The sequence below is a fragment of the Passer domesticus genome, chromosome 1, assembly GCF_036417665.1.
Source record: "Passer domesticus isolate bPasDom1 chromosome 1, bPasDom1.hap1, whole genome shotgun sequence".
Taxonomy (NCBI): domain Eukaryota; kingdom Metazoa; phylum Chordata; class Aves; order Passeriformes; family Passeridae; genus Passer; species Passer domesticus.
This window is the reverse complement of record NC_087474.1, coordinates 241,606-266,398: the sequence shown is the minus strand read 5'-3', so window position 1 is coordinate 266,398 and position 24,793 is coordinate 241,606. Positions and strand designations below refer to the sequence as shown.

At 58.4% G+C, this 24,793-nt stretch overlaps 1 protein-coding gene across 4 annotated transcripts in view; it reads left to right on the top strand.

Moving 5' to 3' along the window:
• Positions 1-24,793, top strand: part of AGAP3 (ArfGAP with GTPase domain, ankyrin repeat and PH domain 3) — a 108,052-nt gene that overhangs the window by 42,259 nt on the left and 41,000 nt on the right. For 3 of the 4 annotated variants that reach the window (XM_064408002.1, XM_064408056.1, XM_064407942.1), the window contains 7 exons: positions 1,847-1,934; positions 2,100-2,185; positions 2,370-2,511; positions 3,761-3,895; positions 6,624-6,751; positions 14,445-14,600; positions 18,421-18,513. In XM_064408002.1, coding sequence (XP_064264072.1) covers positions 1,847-1,934; positions 2,100-2,185; positions 2,370-2,511; positions 3,761-3,895; positions 6,624-6,751; positions 14,445-14,600; positions 18,421-18,513 — 828 coding nt within the window. Of the gene's footprint in view, positions 1-1,846; positions 1,935-2,099; positions 2,186-2,369; positions 2,512-3,760; positions 3,896-6,623; positions 6,752-14,444; positions 14,601-17,030; positions 17,171-18,420; positions 18,514-24,793 lie in introns of those variants that run through there. The other variant, XM_064408119.1, reaches the window with a different exon arrangement.

Genomic DNA, 24,793 nt, shown 5'->3' with positions numbered 1-24,793 from the left:
CAGAAGCTGCCCCATGATCCCTGGAAGTGTCCACGGCCAGGCTGGATGGGGCTTGGAGCCAGCTGGGGCAGTGGGAGGTGTCCCTGTCCATGGCAGGGGTGATTCTGAAGGTCCCTTCCAGCACAAGCTGTGGTGGGATTCCATGGTTCTGAGGTTACCCTGGGCAGAGCGCAGTGGCAGGGAGGGCTCGGGCAGAGGCTGGGCTGTGCCATTGTCCCTGGCATGGGCAGGGTGTTGGTGCAGCCTGCCCAGTGAGGCTCTGGAGGTGCAGAGCGGGCAGGGCTGCAGCCACCGCGCTCTCTGCGTTGTCACCTGTGTGGCTGTCCCTGCTCTGAGGGGGACATGGGGCAGTGCTGAGAGCGGCCCCGGGAGCCATTGACCAGTGCTCCTGCTGCTGCCAGTGGCACCAGGAGCTGGCAGACAGGTGCCCTGGGCTGTGCCAGCACGGTCTGTGCCGCACAGGCCACGGGGCTGGTGCCTCTCTGCTTCACAGGGAGCATGTGCCTGGCCCAGGGCAGCACTGAGTGCCTGCCCAGAACCTGCCTGGTGGTGACTCACCTGCCAGGCTCATCCCTGTGCCTGGAAAAGTTTGGCTGTAAACTTCCATGGTGGCAGAGGCAGCTTTAGTGTTCGTAGCCACTCCTTACCTCACGTCTTCTGGCACTGGTGTGGCCATGTGAGTGCAGCAGTACAGAATAACAGAACCTTTAAGGCTGGAAAAGCCCTCTAAGGTCATCAAGTCCAGCCATCAACCAGCACCACCACTGTGTTCACCACTAAACTATACCCTCAAGTGCCACTTCCACATTTTTGAACGCTTCTGGGGATAGTAACTTGGTTCACCTTCAGCTGAAGGCGACCCTTCCCTTTTTGTGGAAAAGGGATACCTGATATCCAACCTGAACCTTCCCTGATGCAATTTGAGGATGTTACCTCTTGTCCTGTCGTTCGTTACTTGAGAGCAGAGCCCAGTCCCCACCTGGCTGCACCCTCCTGTCAGGTATGGAATGAGAAGGTTCCCCCTGAGCCTTCTTTTCTCCAGGCTGAGCCCCTCCCTCAGCCAGTTCTCCTTAGACTCATGCTCCAGCTCCTCCAGTACAGACCTGCTCCCACAATTAAGCAGCATTAAATGGTCAGGAGGACACTGACAACGAGGTGAGCTGGGCTCTCTGACCCATCCTGGGTCACCCACCTGCATTTCACAGCCAGTCTGAGGGTGCTGCAGTCAGGTGTGCTGCCACCCAGTTCCATTCGGTGCTCGGTGGGTTTCTCCTGTGTTGGTGGAACTTGGTGCTGGGTGTTTCCGTGTGGGTGGCACCATCAGCTCTGCTGGGAGGTGCACGCAGTGCTGCTGTGGTGCTGGTGCCTCAGGCATGAGCACAAGCTGGGCCTGCACCCATGTGGAGCTGCTCTCTGCTTCCCTTCTGCTGGCAGCTGCTGTCCAGAGCTGCAGCACCCCAAAACCGAGCATGTGTGGGCTGGGGAAGAGGTTGTTCTCCTGAATTGATTTGGGACGGCAGGTGTTCTCTGAGGAGCAGAAGGGCTGTGGGAAGAGCTGATGTGGCTCTGACAGGGCTGTGCCTGCTCAGGTGAGGACAGGAGTACTCAGTGCCCTCTGTCCAGGTGGCCGTGCCCCATTCTCAGCTGCTCTCTGCCTGACTGAGCCCAGTCCATCCCCTGGCCTCCCACCGACTCCTGGGCTGGCTGACACCAGCCCTGTGTCCTCTCAGGGACACCTCTGCCTCTCATCAGAGTGTGCCCAGCACTGCTGCTGTCACCTCACAGGGGTGGCCTTGTGTACAGGGACACGTGCTGGGCACACGGGTGACATGTGCATCTGTTCCAGGGCATCGTGGGGAACCTGTCCAGTGGCAAGTCGGCCCTGGTGCACCGCTACCTGACCGGCACCTACGTGCAGGAGGAGTCTCCAGAGGGTAAGGCCTGCTTCCCTGCGTGCCTGGGCATGGGCTGGGGTCACTCCTCTCCGTGGTGCAGTGATCCCAGTCCCTGCACCTCCTCCACTGCCATGGGGCTCTGCAGCTGTTTGTTTGGGGTGTCCCCTGCTTGCACCCCGCTTACTGACCACCTTTGCTCCCAAGGTGGCCGGTTTAAGAAGGAGATCGTGGTGGATGGGCAGAGCTACTTGCTGCTGATTCGAGATGAAGGGGGCCCCCCTGAACTCCAGGTAGGAGAGCTGTCCTCCTGTGGTCCTTCCCTCCCATCGTGGTGGAGGGGCTGGGGGAGGCGGTGCTGGCTGAGCCCCGAGGTGGCTGCCCTTGCTGGCTGCCCTTGCTGGCTGCCCTTGCTGGCTGCCCCGGGCGCGGCTGTCGGCTGCTGGTCCGCGCTCTAATCCTGCCATGTCTCCTCAGTTCGCTGCCTGGGTTGATGCAGTGGTGTTTGTCTTCAGCCTGGAGGACGAGATCAGCTTCCAGACCGTCTACAACTACTACCTGCGGCTGTGCAGCTACCGGAACACGGCGGAGGTGCCGATGGTGCTGGTGGGCACGCAGGGTGAGCACGGCGCCGGGCTGGCCCTGTGGCCACGGGGGGCATCAGGGGCATCCTGCTCTCTGAGCCTTGCGTGGGGCTCAGGGACGGTGCTGGGGCCCTGGCAGGAGGGAGTTCCTGCTCACACCATCTCAGCTTCCCCACAGAGGGCTGCCTCATTCCATGGAGCCAGTTTCCTCTTGGAAATGGCATGACACCCTGGTGCTGCCTCCCCCGGCTCTGCCAGCCCAGGCAGGAGGGAGCCTGGGGTGAAGAGTTTTCTGTCTGACAGTAGAGAGCAGGAGTGGGACATGGATGTAGGAAAAACTGAACTGACAGGACAGTTCTGAGCACTGTGTGACCTGTTCCTGGCCAGGAAGAAGCTTTGAGGCCAGGAAAACAGGCAGGAGCAGTGGGAGGGAGTCACAGGGGGTCTGCTCCAGACCCCCATATTGAAAGCAGAACAAAGTTGTTAAACTTTAGATAATTAGAGCTTGTGGAATGAATTTTAGGACTGAATGATCTTGGCTCAGGAACAGAGCAGCAGCATGCACTGTGGGGCACAGGAGTGGGACAGGTGACAGGGTAGTGGCTGTTGTTGTTCCAGACACAGAACCAGGTGAGGTCCTAGCCTTGGTACAGGCTCACAACCATCTGGAGGAGGGCTTCCTCACAGTGCAGGTCCCAGGTCTCCTACCCTACCTGAGAAGGTTTGTTCACAGCCATCACTCTGGCTTGTCTTTAAGGAGTTGGATTCCTCTTGGTAAGGAAGTTTTTCCAAAACAGGCAAACACTTGGTGGCTATCTGGGATACAAATGGAGCCTGTATTTTAGAGCTGTCCAGGAATTCCTTGGCTGTGGAGACATCCCAGCAGAGTTGACTTTCTTGTTAAACCAGGAGGATTTCTCCTTTGGATTCTTTAACATGTAGGGCTTGGCCTTGAGCCCTAAAATGTTGGAGACTGACAAATCAAATTTATTTGGCAGCTGGGGCTGCCTGGCCTTGGTCCCCGCACCTCCCAGAGGTGTTCTGCCTCTGTCTTGCTGAAATGTCGGTGCCTGGGTGGTTTGGGAAATTGAGTCAGGTTCATTTACAGAGATTCATCCATTTTTCTACAAACGTGGGACTTTGTGATCACAGGCGTTTGTGGGACAGTGCTGTGGAGGTGGTTCCTCTGTGAGGGAGAGGCAGGGAGGCCAGAAGCGTGGTGGGACCCGTGGGTGGGTGGGACAGGGTGCTCGCCTTTCAGCCCGCTGTCCCCTTGGCTCGCAGATGCCATCAGTGCCACCAACCCCCGCGTCATCGACGACTCCCGCGCTCGGAAGCTCTCCAATGACCTGAAGCGCTGCACCTACTACGAGACCTGCGCCACCTACGGCCTGAACGTGGAGAGGGTCTTCCAGGACGGTAACTGCAGCCCCTCAGGGTGCAGGCAGCCCAGGGCCGCGCAGAGGAGCTAGTGCTGCCCTCGGAGCACCTGAACGGCTGGGTGGGACTGCTGTTCCTCCTGGGAACGGTGTGAGAGAGCGTTCCTGCTGGGCTTGGAGAGGGCTCTGCAGCACAGTGATGCTGAGGGGCACAGGGAGCCTGCACCATCTCCTGCGGGTTTGCACTCTGCTTAAATTAACTGTGACCTTACCCTAAAGGAGGCTGTGTGTTCCCTCTAGTGACAGGACAAGGGGGATGGCCTGAAGCCGATGGGATGAGGTGTTGCTGGAGTGGGTAAGCTGTTCTTCCTAGTGAGCACTGGTGGCTCATGATGCTGCTGGTGTGGCATCTGGTGGATCCTGGTGCAGCTGGTTTGGGATCTTGTGGAGTGCTGGCAGTCACAGACTCTGTGAGGACCTTGCCCCACATGGCAATCCAGTTTCCATCAGGCTTGTCTTTATATGACTTCTTCCACACAAGTCACCACCCGGATCCCAGCAGACCTGCCCTGGGCAGGCTGGGAAGGATGTCCACTTCCCACAGCAGGAGCACTGCTTTCAGAGCCGAGGTTGCCTGCTTGCCTGTGCTGGGTGGAGTGTGTGCTGCACCTCTGTTTCTAGAGAGCCCTTCCCTGCCAGCGTCCCGGGTCACAGCCAGTGGCTGCTGACCTTCCTGGGGAACAGGTCAATGTGCTGGAACGAGAGCTTGAGGGAGTGACCATCCTTGGTGTTCACAGACAGCTCTTCCCACACATGCACACAGTGCTGCAGAGTGTGGGGGATGCTCCAGGACAGAAAAACTGGTGTCCCCATCTTCACCAACTGCCCAGGGATTCTCCAGGACCTGGGTGGCCCCACAGCTCAGGCAGCAGCAGCAGAGACCCTGTTCTTCAGAGCAGGTTTTGATGTCTGCTCTGTGGCCTGGAGCTGCGTGTGGTTGAGCTGTGCTGTGTCTGGTCTGAGCACACTGCAGTGTGTGCCTGACACACGCTGGTGTTGGGGATTTTGTGGCTGAGGCTGTGTCTGGGCACTCAGGCTGCTGAAGGTCACCGTGAGGAGGGCACGTGGCAGGAGAATGGGGATCGCTTCCTCCTTTCTGGTTTCTGTGTCCTGGCAGGATTCCCCCTGGAGGTGCTGCTGGCTTTGTGGGAATTGTGCTGCTCCATCCTTCCCAAGTCCACAGATGTGACAGTGACTCCTGCAGTGAGAGGGTGGGATCTTGGTGGGACAGTGCCCTAGGCCAGGCTGTGTCCCACAGTGTCGGGTCAGCCTCAGGACTCCCTGAGGCAGGCCTGCCCCAAGGGGTGCTTGGCAGAGCCCCGCTGACTGGAGGCTGCCATGTAATGTGCCTTCTGCCCTCTTGGCTCCAAGGAGGTCTGGTTAAAGAACTTCATTCTCAGGGTCACCCTCACAATTGCTGTTTGCAGAAATCTGGGGTTCACATTCAGCAGATGCCAGGACAGATTGCAAGGAGCCATCAGTGTGGGGGGTCTCAGTTCTTGGGCTTCATTTTAATGGTGTTTCTGTACCAAGGAAAGGTCAGGGAGCCCCTAGCCATGGTCACCTTGGCTATGTTCCTGAGGAGGAGGAGGACTGACCCAGCCCAGTCCTGCAGGGACAGCAGCTGTGCTGTGGGTGACTTCTTGAGCCTCAGCTCTGCTGCAGATCCCAGGTGCATAGTCCTGCCTTTCGTCTGCCCTGAGCACTGGAGAGGGCAGCCAGCAGCTGCATGGCCCAGGACCTGTGTCTGGGGTGCTGGTGGCATTGCTGCTCTCCATCATCCCTCTCAAACATGGGGCTGCAGGCCCAGGCTCCAGCAGGAACTCCCAGGGAGGCTCTGGATCCCCTGCCCAGGGGACATCTCCTATCCCAGTGCTGGCTGGGCACACTGTGAGCTCAGCTCCCAGGGGCCAGGAAATGTCCAGAAAAAGCCCTCAGCCACTGCTGTTGTGGGCAGGGAGCCTGGAAGAGGCTCTGCCCATCAGTTATCCCTTACCACTACTGCTAATGAGGAATTAACCATGAGACCACACTGGAGGGATAACATCTCCCCAGCCCTGAAATGAGGCACCTTGAGGTGACCTTCACCTTCCTGTGTGCCAGGCCTGAACATCAGCCAGATGTTCTGGGGTAATTTCTGCCATCCCTTACACCAGTCTTTGTCCTGGTTTCTCTGGTTGCCCCACAGGGCTGTGCTGTACAAGCAGTGAGGTGTGCCCTGCCCTGAGCAGCCCCACTGCCCAGTGTCACTGTGAGCACCAGCACCTGAGCAGCTCGCAGGGTTTCAGAGAAACCCAGCAAGTTTGGACAGAGGAAGAGCATGCAAAGGTCCCTAGTGATCCACCAAGGATTCTACAGAGAACCCTCAGGGTGTCCCTTTAGAGACCCACAAGGCCCAGACCCATGGAGGTGGCATTTGCCCAGGCAGTTCAGTACCTGGCTCCTGGAGTTGGCGTGAGGGGTGGCTGAGAAGTGATGGACTCCCAGGGGCTCTCCTGCAGCAGCCTGGGCTCCTGTGGTGTCCATGGGAAGTTGCTGCTCTGTGTGGTGCCCGAGGGGCCAGATGGCCTCTGGGGACTCAGCCTGAGCAGTGCAGGCAGCACATCAGTCAGGGCAAGGGCCTGGCTCTCCCTGAAGCCCTCCAGAAATCTGTGGGGGGAGTAAACTGCTTTCTGCAGGCTGACCCTGTCCCTTTCTCCCTTTTGCAGTGGCTCAGAAGGTGGTGGCTCTCCGCAAGAAGCACCAGCTGTCCATCGGCCCCTGCAAGTCCCTGCCCAACTCACCCAGCCACTCGTCTGTGTCCGCAGCCTCCATTCCTTCTGTCCACATCAACCAGGTGGGGAATGGGAACGGGGCGAGCCAAGGGCTCTCGTGCTCTCCACACCCTCAGCTCAGTAGGCAGCAGTTCATCCTTAGCCTGGTACCACTGCTCGGGGCTGGCTCTTGGAAGAGCAGAGCGTGTCACCCTGGTGCTTCTCCCACAGCCCAGAGCAGCTGTGGCTGCCCTGTCCCTGGCAGTGTCCCAGGCCAGGTTGGACACTGGGGCTGGAGCAGCCTGGAACAGTGCAAGGTGTCCCTGCCCATGGCAGGGGTGGATTGAGATGTACTTGAAGGTCCTTTCCAGCCCAAAGCACTCCATGATTTTGTGATTGTGTGACAGTTTGATGCTTGCCCTGAGGTCAAGTTTCATGTCTAAACCTTTGGGTGTGGCTCGTGGTGCCCAGACTGTTGTGCCTTGGCAGACACTCAGCAGAGCCATGAGTGGGTTGGGGAGCTCTTGGGCAGCACAGGGGCTGTGGCAGGGGGCTGCCCCAGCTGGGTGGGCACAGCTGCTCAGGTCCTGCTTCCCCCAGACTCAGGAAGCTGATGGTCAGCATGCACATGCAGCTGAGGGCTTCTGAGGGGCTCTGAGGGCATGTTCCTGTGGAGGGGTGTGTTCAGTGGTGAGCTGAAGGAGCACAGCAGGGAAGGAGGTTCCCTCCCCTCTGCCAGAGGAAGGGCTCTGTGCTGTTGGTAAGGTTTGCCAAGGTCCTGCTGCGGGAGGATGGTGATGTTCTGTGATCCTGGAGCAGAGCTGAGGCAGGAAGGCTCCATTGTGAGGGGCTGGGGGAGGAGATCCTTCAGGCAGCCACCTCACTGCATTCAAGCTTTGCTGCATTCCCAGTGCCCACAGAAATGCTGGCTGGGCGACTGGTGAGGGAGAAAGGAGAGGTCCTGGGCTCCATTGCTCCCCAGGGCACTCAAGGCAGCAGATTCCATCTCTGGCATATGGAATCACAGGATCTGTGACAGGGACTGCAGGAAATCTGCCTGTGGCTGAGGGACAGCACGTGTCGCTGATGGCTTTTCCATAAGGGGTTGCCTTTGAAGCTCTGGTTGTGTCAGAGCCTCCTAGCCCTGGGGGGACTCCTGGGCCCCCACCACAGGAGCCTGTCCCTGCACTGACCTGGCCATATCTGCAGCCTACCTGATTGCAGGGGCTTCTGAAGCTGGATTGCAAGTAGGTGAGTGCAGGTTTTTGCAGAGACCTGTGCCAGCTTCCTGGTGCTGCAGGTCACCTGGACACCAGCAAGTTCAGGTAAAGTCTGTGTGCAGCTGGATGGGCTGCTGGGGAAGGCTGCAAAGCCAGGTTCTGTCTGCTTGTGTCCAGAAAGCTGGGGACAAGTTCAGTGGGAGACATCCAAGGTGGAGGGCAGAGTCCCAGGGACATACAGATTTGAGGGACATACAGATTTGAGTGCCTCTGGTAATTTGAGGGTTTTATTAGCAAATTGTGTACAGTGTGAGCCTGGTTGGGAAGAGGCCACCTGTGCTGGAAGGGAAGCAAGAGGCTGATGGCCCAGGTCAGCATTTCTCAGGGGAGCTGGACACTTCTGTAGTGTTTTCTTCCACGTCCAAAGTATGAGAAGAGTCCCATACACGTGTGTCATTGGCACTGGCTGTGCCAGGCAGGCAGGGTGTTTACTGTGAAGCTAAAAAGTGTTCCCTGTGTGAGGGATGGGGCTGCCAGACCCCTCGGTTCCCCAGCTGAATCCAGTACTCAAGTGACTGTGCATGAACCTGAAGGAGTACCAAAAACGTCTGGGGGGGAAGAGAGCCTGGCACAGGAGGAAAGTCAGCACTTGACTGATTTAGCTGAGGAATGAGTGCAGAGATAGACCTGAAATCCACAGGTGTGACATGAAAGAGCTCCTTCAGGAGAGGCAGCACTGAACAAAAGGGGTGGCTTTAGGACTGGCTGCAGGGAAACAAATTCTGGAAGAATTTTCTAACTGCATGTTGTGAGCTTTGTGAGGCGTTTGCTCAGAGGCGTCCCTGCTTTCCTCTCCTCTCCTTCCCACAGAGCACCTCTCAGCACGGCTGGCAGACGACGTCTGTGTAGAGGTGAATTCTGGCTGCCTGCTCGGGGACAGACCTTTGCTCTCTGTGCCTCGCTGTGCTCCTGGCGTGGCTGGAGGGACGTAGGGAGCTGTGGTGGGAAGCAGAGCTGTGGAGGGAAGTAACGCAGGGATTGTGGCTTGGTGCCCGTGCCCCCTCCCAGGACCTGCTCTGTGCCCCCTGCCCTCGGCAAACCTGAGCCCCACAAGGGTGACCCAAGTCAGTTTGTGTTCTGGCTCTTGTGTGGTCCCACCACAACCCCTCTTGGTGCCAATCTTTGCCCCTGGTGTTTGCATGGCTCTCCCCCATTACTAAGGACACCTCTAAAAATAGAGAAGCAATGGTGAGTGATCCTGAAATGCTGTGAAGCGTTTGCCTGTTCTTGCATGGGCTCGGAAGTGAGGTTCTGGAGCTGCTCCCCACTGTCCTCAGGGAAAATCCAACTGGCTTTGGGAAACGAATTCACCCATAACTGGTGGTTCTGGCAGGGAACTGGGCAGAGCACAGGGAGCTGGCACACGCTCAGGTGTGTGCTCAGGCTGCCCTCGTGGGAGGGCACCGTGGCCAGGTGGGTGCTGGGGAGCAGTGTCCTGGTGTGCCCTGCTCCTGGCCCAGCAGTACATGGTGGGGCAGCTCTGGGAGAGGGTGGACAGGCTGGCCCTGCCAGGAAGGAGCAATGGGAGGGTGACAAGGTGTTTGTGAGCTGAGCTGAAATCTGTCATACCTGAGGGCCTGGGGCTCTCACCAGGGTTTCTCATTTGCTTTTGCAAGTCAGAGAGGAGTAGCTGGCACAGGGAAAACAGGAAGAAGGCTCTCAAGGAAGAGTTTAGGAGCACAGGACTTAACATGGAGATGAGGTGGAGAGAAGCCAGACAAAAAACACAATTAGGAGCTTTGCCTTGTGCCTCAGGTATCTGTGTGTACAGGTGAGGCATGCACTTGGGACAGAAGGATCCCCTTCCCTTCCAGTACTGCCTGGAGGAGTCTCTGGAACAGTGGGACTGGCATTTGGGGGCCAGGAGGAGGCCCTGGAACAACAGGGTTGGCATTTAGGGTCAGGAGGAGCCCCTGGAACTGGGATTGGCAGTACTGCTCTGGGCCTGGTCTGGCCATACTGCAGGGACAGTGCTGTCCTCTGGAGCTGCCAGCTGAGAAGGCACTTTTCTTGGAATGGGAACAAGGAGTCCCCCACAAAGGGCTTCTTATGGTAGGTGGGAGCTAGGACCCAGCCCTGCCCCTTCTCTTGCTCTGGGCACAACTCTTCTGGAAGTAGCTTGACACTACTGGCTGAGCCAAACTAACTTTTCTGGACATGGCACTGGTCTGTCATTTGGACCAGTGCAGCGTGGTTACTGGGAGAGGAGGGACTCCTTGTTACCCGTCTGTCTGGAGGATTGCCTTCTCCTGGGACAGTGGTGCTGTGGATGTGTCCCAGTCTCCTTGCACAGTGCATGATGGTCTTGGGAACCAGCCAAAGGCCCTGGCTCCACTTCTGCCTTTCGGAGTTTGGGGTTTTTGCTCTTATTCTGCAGCAGTGCCAGGAGGATGTTGCTCCATCCGTGGGGAGGGAAAGGGAGCTGCAGGAGCAGGTCAGCCCTGGTCAGGGTTTTCCACCAGCTCTCATGAGTCACTAGGTGTGCTCAGCAGGTCCCTGACCCTGGCTACTGTGCTCAGCATCAGTCTGGAGCAGCAGGCCAGGGCCAGCCCTGGAGTCCTGCACTCCCCTGGGGACACAGATCTGTCCCTTTGGCCTTCCCAGCAGCTTGAGGGGTGTGGGTCTGCACCTGCTGGAGCAGGCACCTGCTGTTCCCCAGAACCAGCAGCCCCAGGGAGAGCTCTTGCCTGCTGCCTTGGGCTCTCCTCTCTGTATCTTGCCCACACCTATTGCTGAGTGAGCAGGTTGGGTGGGTTTGGGAATCCCACTCCTCACTTAGCCCTGACTCCCGCCTTGCTCCCTGCTGGCAGCTCCTGGCCCTTGCCTGCAGGGAGGGGTGGGAGTTTCTCGGGCCAGTGGGTGCTTGCAACACCCGCAGAGTTGTTCTACCTGATTTCCTCACTTTTGCTGCCCCGTTCTCAGTCTTTCTTCAGGGCCTCTGGGATGCCTTTGGGAGTTCCCCAGGCTGTGGGTGAGTCAGTGTTGTGTTTGCTGTGGGATGGCAGTTTGTCTTTCTGCCAGGAAACTGGTTCCCAGCAGCGGGCAGGAGGTAACACAGGTACCCCATGCAGGTACCCAGCAGGCTGGTGGAGGGAGCTGGGTGCCCCCCAGGCCTTGGGGGCTGCTGCCATCCCCCGTGCTCTGGGCTGCCCAGTATGATGGCTCTTCTCCAGTGGCCTCGGTCTGCCTTCCTGCACGGGCTCTTGGGGGGCACTGGAAGGGCCTTCATCCGGCCTTCAGGGAGACATCAGATGAAAGAGGTGGAAAATCAAGGTTTGCAAGTGAAATGAAGGCCCGAGGGCAGCTCACCTGAGCCGTAGCAGTGCTCACTGCTGCGGCACGTTCCGTCGGGGCTCAGGAGCTGTGGCAGCAGGCGTTGGCATTTCCTCCTGGCAGCCGAGTCCCGCTGCCTGCTCGGCTCACGGTGCCCACTTCCCATCGTCCTTGTGCTCCTCTGGCCTCTCCCTTCTTCCCGCAGACAGCGGGGTGCTGGTTGTTGTTTCTGTGTGCTCTTGCACTCAGAGCCCTTCCCAAGCTCCTTGTTCCGCCCCAGGCCCTGTTCCACCAGGAATTCCTGCCCTGACCTCCAGCTGAGTTCTGCCCTTCCCAGGCACCCGTGGCGCTGCCGGTGCTCTTCTGGTGGTTACACACTAGTGGGAAGGATTTGTCCCACAGCTGTTTACCAGGTTTCCAGTTCCCACTGTGTTCTCAGATTCCAGTGGTGACCACAGGTGCTTGTTCAGGTCCACCAGCAAAGTACCTGAAAACAGCAGGCACATGATACCGGCCCAGACCTGCCACCTTGTTCACCCACATCCCTGGGATTTGTCCTGTGTCCCTAGATCCCATGGAAGTTAGGGAGCTCCCTGCTCCAGCAGAGCTCAGGATTGGCTCAGGATTGGCTCAGGATTGCTTGAGCCACTCTCTATCTCTTTCTCCTCTGTCCCCAAACTCATGGCAGCTTGCCTTGATAGCCTTCGTGGTGTGAGCCATCCTCCAGCCCCAGAGCCCTTCCTGAGGTTTGGTCTGTGGACCATAGGAGGGTCAAAGGCCAGTGTCCTTCATCACTCAAGGACACTAACCTTGGCTCCAACACCAGGCAGACTTAAAGGCTAAGGAAAGTTATTCTGGCCAGACAGAAATGTCACACAGAACTGCAGGGAGTAAGTAAAATATAAACCAGAGTGTAGCAAAATTTCTTCCTTGATGCTTCAGTGTCCATCATCTGCAGCCACAGGGTTTGTTCCAGCTGCTCTGGCAGGAGCTCAGACTCTGCAGCCTCCTTGGAACTGGCTCCTCCCCACAGTCACAGCATCATGAACGTGCAGCCAAGGTCACTGAGACATGCCAGGCATGGCCAGGAGGCATCTTGGAGGGACAGCCATGCCCAGCTCAATGTTCCATGTGGCAGGTTGTCTGTGCTGCTGCATCCTCCTACTCTTCCTAGCACTTGGAATGTTTCACTTTCTTTGAGCTGGTTCACGTGTGCTGAATCACAGACCGCGCATGCGTGCACTTGGTGGCCCTGGCTCCCTGCAGCCTTTCCTCCATCACAGCACCTGCAGTCCTGTGTGGGTGCTGGACTGGCACTGACAGCAGCTCTCTCTGTTGAAGTTAGGATGGCAGGTGACATGTTGCTTCACCCCTTTGTGTCCCTGGTGGTCTCCCCTTCTCTGGGACTTGGCACTGAACCTTCTTGTCCAGCACAGGGTTCCTCACCCTGCAGAGGAGCTCCCACGCAAACTGGACTAAGTTCCCAGCTTCTTGTACTTGTGGAAAAACACAACCAGGCTAGGTTCCCTCTTGTTCTGTGTTTCAGGACTCCAGAACTGTTCCTGTTTCCAGACAGGCTGGGATGGTCTGAGCCATCCACCTGCTCACAGCATGGAATTATTTTCCTTGCTCTGCCTTTGTGAGGAGGAAACTGAAATGCTGCTTGGGTGGCTTTCTCCTCTCTTAAGTTCTCATTGTGTGTCTTCTCCCATATCTCTTGTTAAAGATGAGGGGATCCATGGCTTGGTGAAGGTTGCACCTCTCTCTGAGACTGGGCTGTGGGTCATGGTCACTGCTCTGCCTGCACAGCCCCTTTCACACTTCTCTGAACTGCTTGTCTCAGAATAAGGCTCTGATCCCAATGGGGATCGGGGTCTCCCGTGGAGCCCCTTCAGCAGATCATCACCCTGCAAGGGCTCCACTCGTGCTCAGAGTGTAGGCAGGATGGAGGAAGTCACTGGGCCATTGGTGCCACCACTCTGTGGTGTGAGTGTGGGAGCTGGGAGGAGGCGGGCTGTCCCTTCTGGGGTGCTGGAACTCACCTGCCCTTCCAGGGGCAGCTCCTCCATGTGTTTCTGAAACGCTGTTCAGAGCTGCCCGGGAGCTCGGGCTGCCATGTGCCTGTCTCAGTGAGATGTCCTGGGCTGCAGACCTGAAATGCTTCCATGCCAGTTTTGTTCCTGGGGTGTCCCTAAGCCCCTGTCCACTGGCTTGCCCACACTGGGCAGGGTGGGAGTGAGCAGCCTTGTCTGGAAGACTTGTTTGTGGCGTGGATGCATGGCTGCATGGTTGGATCTTCCTCTTGCCGTGGAGTCCAGTGAAGTGTTGGTGAAGCCCCTTGTGTTCCCAGACACCCTCAACTGTGGCTGTGGTGGTCTGCAGGCATGGGAGGTGTGTGCCAGCCTCATGTCTGCTCAGAGAGACCTCCAAACCAGCAGCAGAGATGGGTTTCACACAGAGGTTGAGCATGGGGTGTGGCACTGTGCTTCAGGACACAGGAGAGGTGAGAGCTGGAGTGCTGGGGACACACTTCCCCGTTGGCATCACAGCTCTACTCATGAACAGGGAATGGATGAATGGGACTTGGAGCTTGGCAGGCTTTGGGCTGCCTCACAGCCTCGTGTCTGAGGGGCTCAGTGGAGAGGAAGGGCATGACTGCCCAAGGAGAGTTACCCTGATCCTGTGTTCTGGGAGCAGGTGGAGGTGCCCTAGCTGTGCCCCTCTGCTGGGGACAGCTACATGGGACTCTGCTGCCTCAGGCCTCATTCCACACCTGTGTTTGGAAGGGCTTCAGCTGGATTTCTCTGGCCATTTGCTGCCCTTCTCTTTGATTTCAGAATCTGGTGAAAAACTAGAGCAGAAAGAGGCTTCCCAAGCCCCTCTGTTGAGCAGGAGCAGTGCCTGGCATTGGATGTCTCTCTGGGTTGCCCACAGAGGTTGTGAGCTCCCCATCTCTGGAAGTGTTCAAGGCCAGGTTGAATGGGGCTTGGAGCAATCTGGTCTAGTGGAAGTTGTCCCTGCCCATGGCAGGGGGTTGGAACTAATGCCTTTAAGGTTCCTTCCAACTGAAACAATTCCATGAGTTTTTGGATGTCACCCAGTCCCAGTCCTGCATGGCACACCCTGCCCTGGCATGAGGCCACGTGGGGCAGGTGGTGTTCCGGCAGTCGTGCCTCCAGGTAGCCTGCCTCTGACCTCCCTGACCATCCATCTCCTCCTCCAGGCCACCAACGGTGGAGGAGCCTTCAGTGACTACTCCTCCTCTGTGCCCTCCACCCCGAGCATCAGCCAGCGGGAGCTGCGGATCGAGACCATCGCTGCCTCCAACACGCCCACCCCCATCCGCAAGCAGTCCAAGCGGCGCTCCAACATCTTCACGGTAAGCAGCACAGGGAGCCCAGGAGCGCTGGGGTGGGTTTCAGCAGGAGAGGGCAGGGCAGTGGCTCACGGCAGCCGGAGCCCTTGGGCTCTCCTGCACGGTAAGCCGTGCTGTGCTGGCAGGGGTGTGTGCAGGAGGGACCTGCGTGTGCAGGGACCGTGGTGCTGCAGGCTGCTTCAGGCAGAGCGTGCGTGCATGGGGAGCATCTGGGAGCAGGACATTGCTCACACACATGGGAGTGTGCAGCGTGCACTCGTGTGGCTGTGTAGTGTGTGTGAGCTCCTGCTCGTTGCAGGGAGCGCAGCTGTGCGTGCACAGCACCAGTGACTCTGCTCATCCTCTCCTTGGGGCTGCATACCCCGAGCGTGGCACAGAGCCCCTGCTCCGTGGGCCTCCTGTTTGCTGCTGGTGATGCTGTGCCAGTGGTGCTGTGCAGAGCTCAGCACCTGGCATGGGGCCCCACTTGCTCCCGTTCCTGAATCCTGCGTGACTTGAGCAGCACGCGTGGGAGCTGCTGTGGGTGTGGAGGGAGGGAAGACAGAGGGGAGGCAGTGAAGCTGTGGGCCCCAGGTGGAGCAGGGTACATTTGCAGCCCTCAGCTGTGCTGGTTGCCTTGCAGCCTGCCTCTCTGCACGCTCTCACACCATGCACACGCCGTCCACGCAGTGTGCCCAGTCCTGCCCTCACACTCACCCTTGCTCTGAGCACAGCCATGAGTGTCCCCTCACTGTGAGCACACGTGTCCCAGTCCCACGTCTAGTGCAGGTGTGGCCTCTGTTCCCTGTGTACATGTGCAGGCTCCGGCCTTGATCCTCTCCCCATCTCAATGTGCTTTCCAGCCACCATTGCTCAGCACACTGTGTCTGCTGTTTGTGGAACCAGCCACAACAAAGCCCTTGTACCTGTTGCACTGTGTCACCCTTGTGACCAGCCGCTATTGCTCTGAGCCCAGACCACACAAATTAGGTGTCCTGTGCCCCATTCCTCTCACTGCACCATTGGCATCCCAGATTCCCCACTCCTCGTGCTGGGAATGTGCCCATCTCCCTTGGCTTGTGACCTCCTGGCGCTGACCTCCCAAACACTCTGTGCATTCCCCCAGCTGCATCTCACACACCCCCAGCTCTCTGTGCCCGCCCCAGGCCCACGCTCACCCCGTCCGTGTGCTGTTGGCGGGTGGGCTGTGCTCCTCACATCCTCCTGCCAGCCCACACGGCCCCTCCAGCAGCTCCCCACTCCCAGCGCATGGTTGTTCCCTCCCTGCCTTCCCCTCCCTGTGCTCACGCCCTCTGCAATGCCCGCTAGCTCTGCGGTGTGGAGGCCGTGCTCCCCCTGCACGCAGCACTGCGGGTGCCTGTCCTGGGCCCTGCCGTCCCCTCGCTGTGCTTGCTGCTGTGCCACCTCTGTGCCACCACCTCGCTGTGCCACCACCTCGCTGTGCCACGCCCGTGCTGCCCGCCGCGCGCCCACGCCTCTGGACTCGCCGCCGGCTCGCGTTCGCGCTCCCCGGAGCCCCGTGCTCGCTCCCTGGGGCGGGCACGCTTGGGGGGAGGAGGAGGGCGGCTTGCTGGGGGCTTACGCTTGTTCGCTGTGGATCTCATCGCGCGCGCGGGGCTCTCGCGCGCTCGCTCATCCCGGGCTCACGCTTGCTCTCCGCCACACGCTCACCTGTGCTCGGCGGCGCTCGCTCGCTCGCCGCGGGGCTGGGGCTCACCTCACCTGCTTGCTCGTGTGCTGGTGCACATCCATGGCTCACGTTGACGTCTTCACCCATCTGGTCGTGGCAGCAGCAGCAGCTCCTGACACCTCCCACAGTGGGACAGGACCAGGAAGGGCGGGAAGGGAAGGAGAGGGCAGGCTGTTTTCTGCCACTAGCTTTTCCCAGGCAGACAGCGCAGGTGTAGCCAGCAGCTTTGTCCTTACAGGGTCCCCAGGTGGGCACAGGCCTTTCCGAGGTGCAGTGCTCAGCCCAGCTCTGGGAGCTGCTGCAGCCCCAGTCCTGAGCTATGCCCGACTCCTTTGCTCCTCTTCTCCTCTCCTCCCTCTCCTTTCCTACTCCTCCTCCCCGTTCTCCTTCTTCTCTTTCTCCTCCTCTCCTCTTCTACTTTTCTCCTCCTCCTCTTTTCTTCCACTCTCCTTCTCCTCTCTCCTGCTCTGGCTCCTCTCCTGCTCCCCTCCCGCTCCCCACGGGATCGCATTCCCCCCCGGGGGTCTGCATGCCCCAGAGCTCCAGGTGGAGACAAACTCTGCGCCCACCCGCGCCTCGAGGCGCCCACCCACTCCTGCCCCCAGCCCCAGCCCCGACTGCTGCTGCCGCCGGCGCCCACTCCGTGGCCTGTCCGTGCTGTCTGCTGGCACCCATCACTGACAGACTCGTGTCCGTGTTCTGAGTATAACTTGCCAAACTCTTTATTCTTTCGATATTTGCAGATATGTGCCACTGTTTCCAACTTTTCATCAACAAAAAGGCCTTTCCAACTCCTTCCAAATTAGAAGATCCAGGTGGTTACACACGGCACCTCTGTACAAATTCTCTCACTTTTCATTGCCTCTCCAGGGCCGGATAAGGGATGGGCACTGGGATTGATCTAAGATTAGAGGCTCGCCCGCCCTCCAGCCAGCATGGGTCCCCCCCTCGGAGACACGCAGGAGCCTTTTAAATCCCCCCAATGTAAAGTCTAGGAAGCGCTGAGACGGCCTGCGCCTGCACTTTAAGCTGGGACATTTCTGGGCCTGCTGGATGCTGTCTAGGCACTGCCCTTTCTCGGGGATGCCAGGCGGACGACCCTCCTGGGATGGGAAGACCTGCAGCCACACCGGGACCGGGCGACAGCTGCGCATGGAGCTGGATGGGCCAAAAGACGCTTTGCTGCTGCCTGCGGGAGCCGCTGCAGCGCCTGCCGCTAGCGCTCCGCTCCTTCTTCCCTCCTGCACCTCTGCAGCCTGCATGGACTCCTGCTCCTTCTCCTCTTCTCCTCGCAGCCGAGCAGCCATCTGTGTCTCTTTAGTTTTCTTCTCTTTCAATCTCTTTGTTTGGTTCTGGGCCCAAAATCTGGTGAATCGGTGTCCCAGGCGCGCGGGGCTCGTATCCCTTTCTGATCCAAAGCACACGGGGCCCTCCTGGACTGAGGGGGTGTGTAGGACGCTCCAGAGAGATGCTGCCGCTGCCTCCTGCCATTGTTGTGATTCTGAATGTATTGGTTGTGCTCCATGCCATGTATGACTTGGTATTTCCCTCTGTCCTAAGCACTTTGAATGAGTTCTGCTCAACAGACTGTAAATTTCATATTGTATTTATCAGAGTTTGCTCTCCCCGCGGCCCTCGGGCACTGGTGGGTCCTGCTCTCGCCGCTCTAGACGTGTGGTAGATATTTATTGTCCATGCTCTTTTGTAAGGGGCTGGTATCTGCCCGGTGACCTGTGCTACTTTGTATGGTGCAAGTGTGTTACCAGAATAAATCTGTTGGATTAGTAGAGGTGTGAGTTCCTTCACTGCCTGACCCTCTCCCGCTTCCATCCATGCTCCACCTGCATCCCATGCCATTTCTGTCTGTCGCCATGTCCTGTGTGCCCCACGGGAGGGGGTGCCCACATAGCCCCGCTCTGCCAGGAGGAGGACAGCTCTGCTTGCCGTGGGGGGAGAGGAGAGCTTGCTGGGGGGCTGGGCTGGAGTGTCCCGAGCGTCCCTAGAGGGGCCGGGTGCTGGGAGAGCTGGCCCGGGGGAGAGCAGAGTGGTGTGCCCTGGAGGCTGCCGGGGACAGGGGACCGCGGTTCGGCCTCTGTGCCCAGCTCTAACGCGCCTGTGTCTCTTCTCTTCCAGTCTCGGAAGGGCGCGGACCCGGAGCGCGACAAGAAGGTGCCGGAGTGTAAAGCGGACAGTATTGGCAGCGGGCGGGCCATCCCCATGAAGCAGGTTCGGTGCTCCCCTTGGCTGCTGCGGCAGCGGGCTCCGGGCAGTGGGGCTGCCCGTGCCCCCTGCCCCGGGGGCTGCCACCCGCGGGCCCGGCAGTGTGGGGGCTGTGGCCCGTGCCCTGGGTGGGTGGGTGCGGCGGGGCTGTGGCTGCAGAGCGGTTCCAGCAGATGGCATCCATGCCCCACGCCCGCCGCAGCCTCTGCCGCAGCCTCTCTCTGCTCCTTGCCGCTCCTCTGCTCTCCTGCTCCTTTCCACTCCTGGCAGGACAGGAAGGGATTCCCCTCTTCAGGGGCTCCTACAGAGAGCTGTGAGCACAGTGCCCACACCGTGAGCCGCTGGCAGTCTAAGGGAGGCACTGCTTCCTCCAGTAGCACTGCATTCTGCTCCTGCCTCTTGGCTTCCAGGGAAGCTTGAACCGCTGGGATCCAACCCAGAGTGTTGCCTGCCCCTGTGTCCATCACTGGCAAGCAGGGATGGGTGATGTCCAGGCGAGCCAAGTGGTGTGGATTGGCTGGATGGTGTTTCAGTCAGGATTTCCTTGCATTACAGGAAAGACTGATCTGGCAGTTTGTGCTCCTGTCTTGCATGTTGTGCCCCCGTTGTGGATTCATTTACCCCCTGCGGGTCTCTCTGTGCCCCATGGGCCCCCCAGCGCTGCCAGGGCTGAGTTGCACAGGGTCAGTTGTGTCCCTGCATTGCAGGAGTGCTGGGACACGAGGCAGGAGAGTTGAGTCTACATCCCCACCAGGTTCTGGCTGCCTGGTACAATTCCATGCTGAGATTCCATGGGGAAGGACTCAGTGAAGCCAGGCTAGCTGAGGAGGGGAGTGGTGGGTCAGAAGAGAAAGACCCTGCTCACTGCTGGAGCTGCTGAAGCTGCTGGAGCTCCCTTCCCTGCCCATGGAGTAATCCTGGGGCGGGTTTGTGCAGGGCTGTTGGTGCCCTGGGCAAGGGGTTGTGCTGAAAGGAGGGTGCTGTTGGGAGAGCAGCCTTGGGAGGGTTGGCTCTGGAGCCAGGGGGAGCAGTGACAGGAGGAGCAATGCCAGGGTGGAGGCTGTGGGATCTCACACGTGGGGCTCTGCTCCTGAGGTGCCCAAGTTTGGCCCTGCCCAGCAGGAAGAGGCAGCCCAGCTGTGTGCTGGGCCGTGCCCTGCTCTCTGCAGCACAGCGTCTGCTGGTGTGCAGTGGGTCATTGCTGGTGTGCAGTGGGTTGCTGTTTGTGGTGGATCATTGTTGGTGTGAGGGTCATTGGCTGAGGTGGGTTGTTGATTGCAGTGGGTTGTTGGTATGGTGAGTTTTTGGTATGCAGTGGGTTGTTGTTATGGTGGGTTGTTGTTATGGTGGGTTGTTGGTGTGCAGTGGGTTGTTGGTGTGCAGTGGGTTGTTGTTATGGTGGGTTGTTGGTTGCAGTGGGTTGTTCATTGCAGTGGGTTGTTGGTATGGTGAGTTTTTGGTATGCAGTGGGTTGTTGTTATGGTGGGTTGTTGGTGTGCAGTGGGTTGTTGTTATGGTGGGTTGTTGTTATGGTGGGTTGTTGTTATGGTGGGTTGTTGGTGTGCAGTGGGTTGTTGGTGTGCAGTGGGTTGTTGTTATGGTGGGTTGTTGGTGTGCAGCGGGTTGTTGGTGTGCAGTGGCAGTGCCCATTTGCTCTGGTTTGGGCTCAGCCCAAGCTGGGCAGCAGGGGAAGAGGTGGGTGGCTGTTCTGTGGTGAGGTAGGGGAGGCTGAGAGTAGAGCAGCTGGAGCCCTCAGTGAGACCTGACTTGGCTCCCCTGATCCTGCTGCTGCCTGCCAAGGGCTGGTCCTGAGAGGGACCTGACAGCCCATTGTGCCTGGACCTCTGGGCTCCTTTTTCCAGGATCTCCCTCCACCTGGCAGGGCAGGATGATTCTTTACCTGCTCCTGTGTCTCCGTGCTGCTGACAGAGCCTGGCCTGGTCTGCCAGAGGCTGTGTTGGTTTAGTGGGATTGAGTCATTCCATGGTGTTCCTGTGTGAAATGGGGAGAACTGGGACCAACAGAGGCCCAGCTCTGCAAACACAACCTCTGTACATCCTTTCTAGGCTTTGCAAGGAGGAGGAGATGCCAAACTGCTGCCTGGTTCAGGACTAAGCAGAGGAGCCAGTTCATGGCAGCAGCAGCAGCTCACAAGGAGAGCCTGGAGCAAAGAGTTCCCACGGGAGATCCAGGTCCATGCTGGGTTCAGGACTGGCACCTTTTCTAGCCAGAGGTGGTTTCCCAGAGATCTGGGCAGTGTTTTTACAGGAGCATCGTGGGGGGAAGTGGTGTTGGACAGGTGGACACTAGCTTGTTCCAGCCGATATCAGCATGTGGCTTGTGGGGAAGGGCTTGTCAGGGGTCCATAGTGAGGTTAGCACTACAGTTTGGCACATTCCTGCTGTGGCCCTAGGCCACAAGGAGTGATGGCTTGGTCCCACCAGCAGGGAGAGGAGCAGAGACTCTCAGGAGGTGTAGCACTGTATCACAAAGATTCAGGACTGGGGGTGGTTGCTCTGGTCTCTGGCATGGACCTGCTCCTTCTGGAAGATGGTGGAGGTCTCACTGCTTGCTGTCTCTGAGAGGCAGTGGGAGAGTGGGGCCTTTAGTTGGTTTTCCTCTTAGACCCTCGTTGGTCCTGCCCAGCGTAGCAGTAGAGGAGCTGTTGGGTTTGGGGCTGTGAGTGGCAAAGGGGCAGGATCTGCTGCTTGGGTTTGTGGCCAGCACTGGCTTCCCTGGGCATGGGCACCTCTGGGCTGGCACGTTGGGTGCTGGGGCTGCTGCAGGTCACCTCAGGAGCAGCTGGGTTCCTCTGTGTGGGAGAAGGAGGCAGGTCTGTGCCCACAGGGCCAGCCCAGGCTGAAGGCAGCGGGTGCTGGGGGCAGCAGGCTCACCCATGGCCCCCATGGCTGCAGTCACTGTGATCCACGATCCCTGCCTGGTCTCTGTGAGCACAGAACAAGTGTTGGGAAGCACTGACAGCCCTCCTCAGCACGTGGGGTCTGGGGCTTGCATGGAGCCAGGGAGCAGGAGGCTGGGCTGGGTGCTGCAGAAAGAGACACACTGGGGAGCCTTGGCTGAGGAGGGATGTGTGGTGCTGCTGCAGGCTGCTTGGTTGTCACTTGTCACTGCCTTCTCCAACACGGCACCTCTGGGTGACCTGATCTGTCTCCCTTATGCACGTCTGGAAAAGATGAAGCTCCCCAAGGGGACAGGTGAGGCTGTGGGTGTTGGGGCCCCCCTGCACCTGGAAGGGCACCTACACACCCTCCAGGCAGTGGGTGCCTCTGCCAGGGCTGCTCTGTGCCAGGGACTCGGGGTCCGTGTGCTGCAGTGTCCTCTTGGTGATGGTCCTGCAAGGCTGGCAGAGTTCCCTCATAGCTGGACACTTGTCTCTGAGAAGTGGGTTAATTAGGCCGGGAGACGAAGCTTCCTCAGCTGTTTGTTACCGGGAATGAGCTCCTAATTGCACATCTACCAGATCTTTTTGGGAAGGCTGCATGGAGCGTGCTGGCAGCCCGAGGGTCCCCTGGCCCCTGGCCTGGCTCTGCTCGGGCCGTGCACTCCAGCAGGGCCCAAGGCGGGTGACTCCTCCTTCTTGGGAGCTGGGATCATGCTGGGAGCTTAGATTACATTTAAATTGCCATTTGCATTTTCCAATCAATACGCGACTTCACAATTAAGTTTGGTGTTAAAATTCTTAGCAAAAAGTGAGTGGAAGGGAGATTTGTGGAGTAAACGAGTCCTCTGGGGGCCATCGCCGCTGCCTGCTTCATTACGCTGCATATTGCTGCTGCTGCTTTTACTGTGCACCGGCACAGCCCAGCGCCAGCAGCCCGAGAGAGGGAGAGGGAGCAGCTCTGCTCCCTTTGTGTGTCAGGGGAAGAACTCCTGGAAGGCTTCCTGCCTGCAGGTCCTGCACGGTGAGAGGGAGGGTGAGGAGCACCGCGTGTGCTGGCGCAGGGCTCCCGGGCCACCAGGGCCTCTGGGGAGGCTCGAGGGCAGCAGCACGGGCAGGCAGCCTGGGTTCTCCTGCTTTTGGAGCTTTGTTCCTTCTGGCTTGCACAAAGGGGCTGTAGGGCCAGTCCTCCTTCCCAGCTCTGAGTTTGGTTGTGCTTCAGTCTGCCAAGCTGCAGGTTAGAGGCTGACCTAAGTGCAGCCACTGTTCCCTGCAGGCAGCATGTGTTTGGGGCAGGCTGGAAGTGCTGAAGTGGCTGTTCTGTAGCATCAGGGTGCATCAGGCTGAAGTCACATTGAGGGGAGGAGAGGAGAGGAGAGGAGCTGTACTGCAGGGTGCTGTGGAAGGGCAGGTCAGACTGTGGAAGTGAGCTGGGTTTAAGGCAAAAAGGGGATCATCATGCCCAGGAGGGATCTTCATGCCCAGGAGGGATCTTCATGCCCGGAAGAGATCACTGTGTCCAGAAGGAATTGTCACGCTCAGAAGCCAGAGAATTCCACACAGTGACTTTGAGTTAGATCTGTAACTTTGGCCCACTCTGGAGCAGATTTGTTTGACAGGTACCAAACAAATGTTCTGAATTACAGAGAATTCACCGTTTGCCTGGGTGAGCTGGTGGATGTTAAACTGGCTTTGTGTGGCAGGAGGAATGATCATTTTCTTACACCATGTGGGAAATGTGTGGCCCAGCTGTGGTGTTAGAGAGGATGACTTTGGGTGGGCCCAGAACCAGTGCTGAAGGGAGCGTGGGTGCTGCTGAGTGTGTGTGGGAGGATGGTGCACAAGATCCAGGCAGCCGTCCTGCCCATGGCTTGGCATGGCATGGCATGGCATGGCATGGCATGGCGTGGCGTGGCGTGGCATGACATGGCTGCCGTCTCATCTGGGAGGTGCAGGGGTGTCAGGATCCATCTCTGCTGCAGTGTCCATCAGTGCAGGTTTTGTGCAGAGGTTGGAGTGCCGTGGTGCAGCTGAGCCTGTCCAGGGAGGGAGGGCGAGGTGACCTCCCAGCACTCCTGCAGCTCTGCTGTGCTGTGGCAGTGCCACAGATGGGCACTGCCTGCCCTGTCTGACCCAACGAGCACCCCCAGACTGAGGTACCTTTCCCACAGAGCCCAGGAGCTGCTCAGGGATGGCACCTCCTGCCCCAGAGCTCACACGTGGGCAGCTCCCACCCAGGCCCTGTGCAGGACCAGCCCTGACAGCCCACTGCAGGGTCCTGCCACCTGAGCAGGATTGTGCCTGCTGTCCTCAGCAGCTCAGTGTGCCCAGTGAGAGGAGGCAGCTGGGGTTAAGGACAGTCACTGCACTGATTTACACCATGCAATTGCAACATTACCTTTAGGTTTTCTGGCTTTGTGTTTTCTTGGAGTTCATTTGAGCAAGATGTTGAGGAACTGGTCTGAATCAGATGCAGGTTGGCTGGACCTCTGTAATTCCTCTTGGACACAGGTTTGCCATTTATAACCGTGCTTGTTCTCAGACATGGATATGTTTTGAGACCTTGCACTTGACTAGTTCTCATTGCATTCATTGCTGGCTCTATGGGTTTTGTACAACTGGTGCTGAAGAGGGTTGTTGCTCAGTTAAAAACCTGACAGAAAGCAAAAACACTTGTCAGCACAGTCACTCCTGCCATCAGATAGTGTGTTTTACCCAGGGGAGAGCCAGGCTCCTCTAATGTCCTGTTTGCATCAGCTGGCATTGGCTCCTCTCCTCTCCTCTCCTCTCCTCTCCTCTCCTCTCCTCTCCTCTCCTCTCCTCTCCTCTCCTCTCCTCTCCTCTCCTCTCCTCTCCTCTCCTCTCCTCTCCTCTCCTCTCCTCTCCTCTCCTCTCCTCTCCTCTCCTCTCCTCTCCTCTCCTCTCCTCTCCTCTCCTCTCCTCTCCTCTCCTCTCCTCTCCTCTCCTCTCCTCTCCTCTCCTCTCCTCTCCTCTCCTCTCCTCTCCTCTCCTCTCCTCTCCTCTCCTCTCCTCTCCTCTCCTCTCCTCTCCTCTTTGCCCATCACTCTTTGCCATAGTTTTGCCATAGTTTTTCCATGGATTTGCTCAGTGTGAGCCTCCAGCTGTGACTCCAGGGGTTGTTGCTTGTCCCTGGCAGGCCTTGGCAGAGCAGGAGCTGTCAGCCAGCTGCCACATTCCATGCCATGTTCTCATTAGCACCTTCTGACTCTCCCAAGTGAGTTCTTCAGCTCATGTCCTCTGAGCTCCTGAGGGCCAGGTCTCAGATCCTGGCAGGGGATCTGATCCTGCCCACACACAGCTTTGCCTTAGCCACTCTGCTTTGCTGTTCCATCCCTGCATGTTGGAGGGCAGTTCCTTTCCCACTGC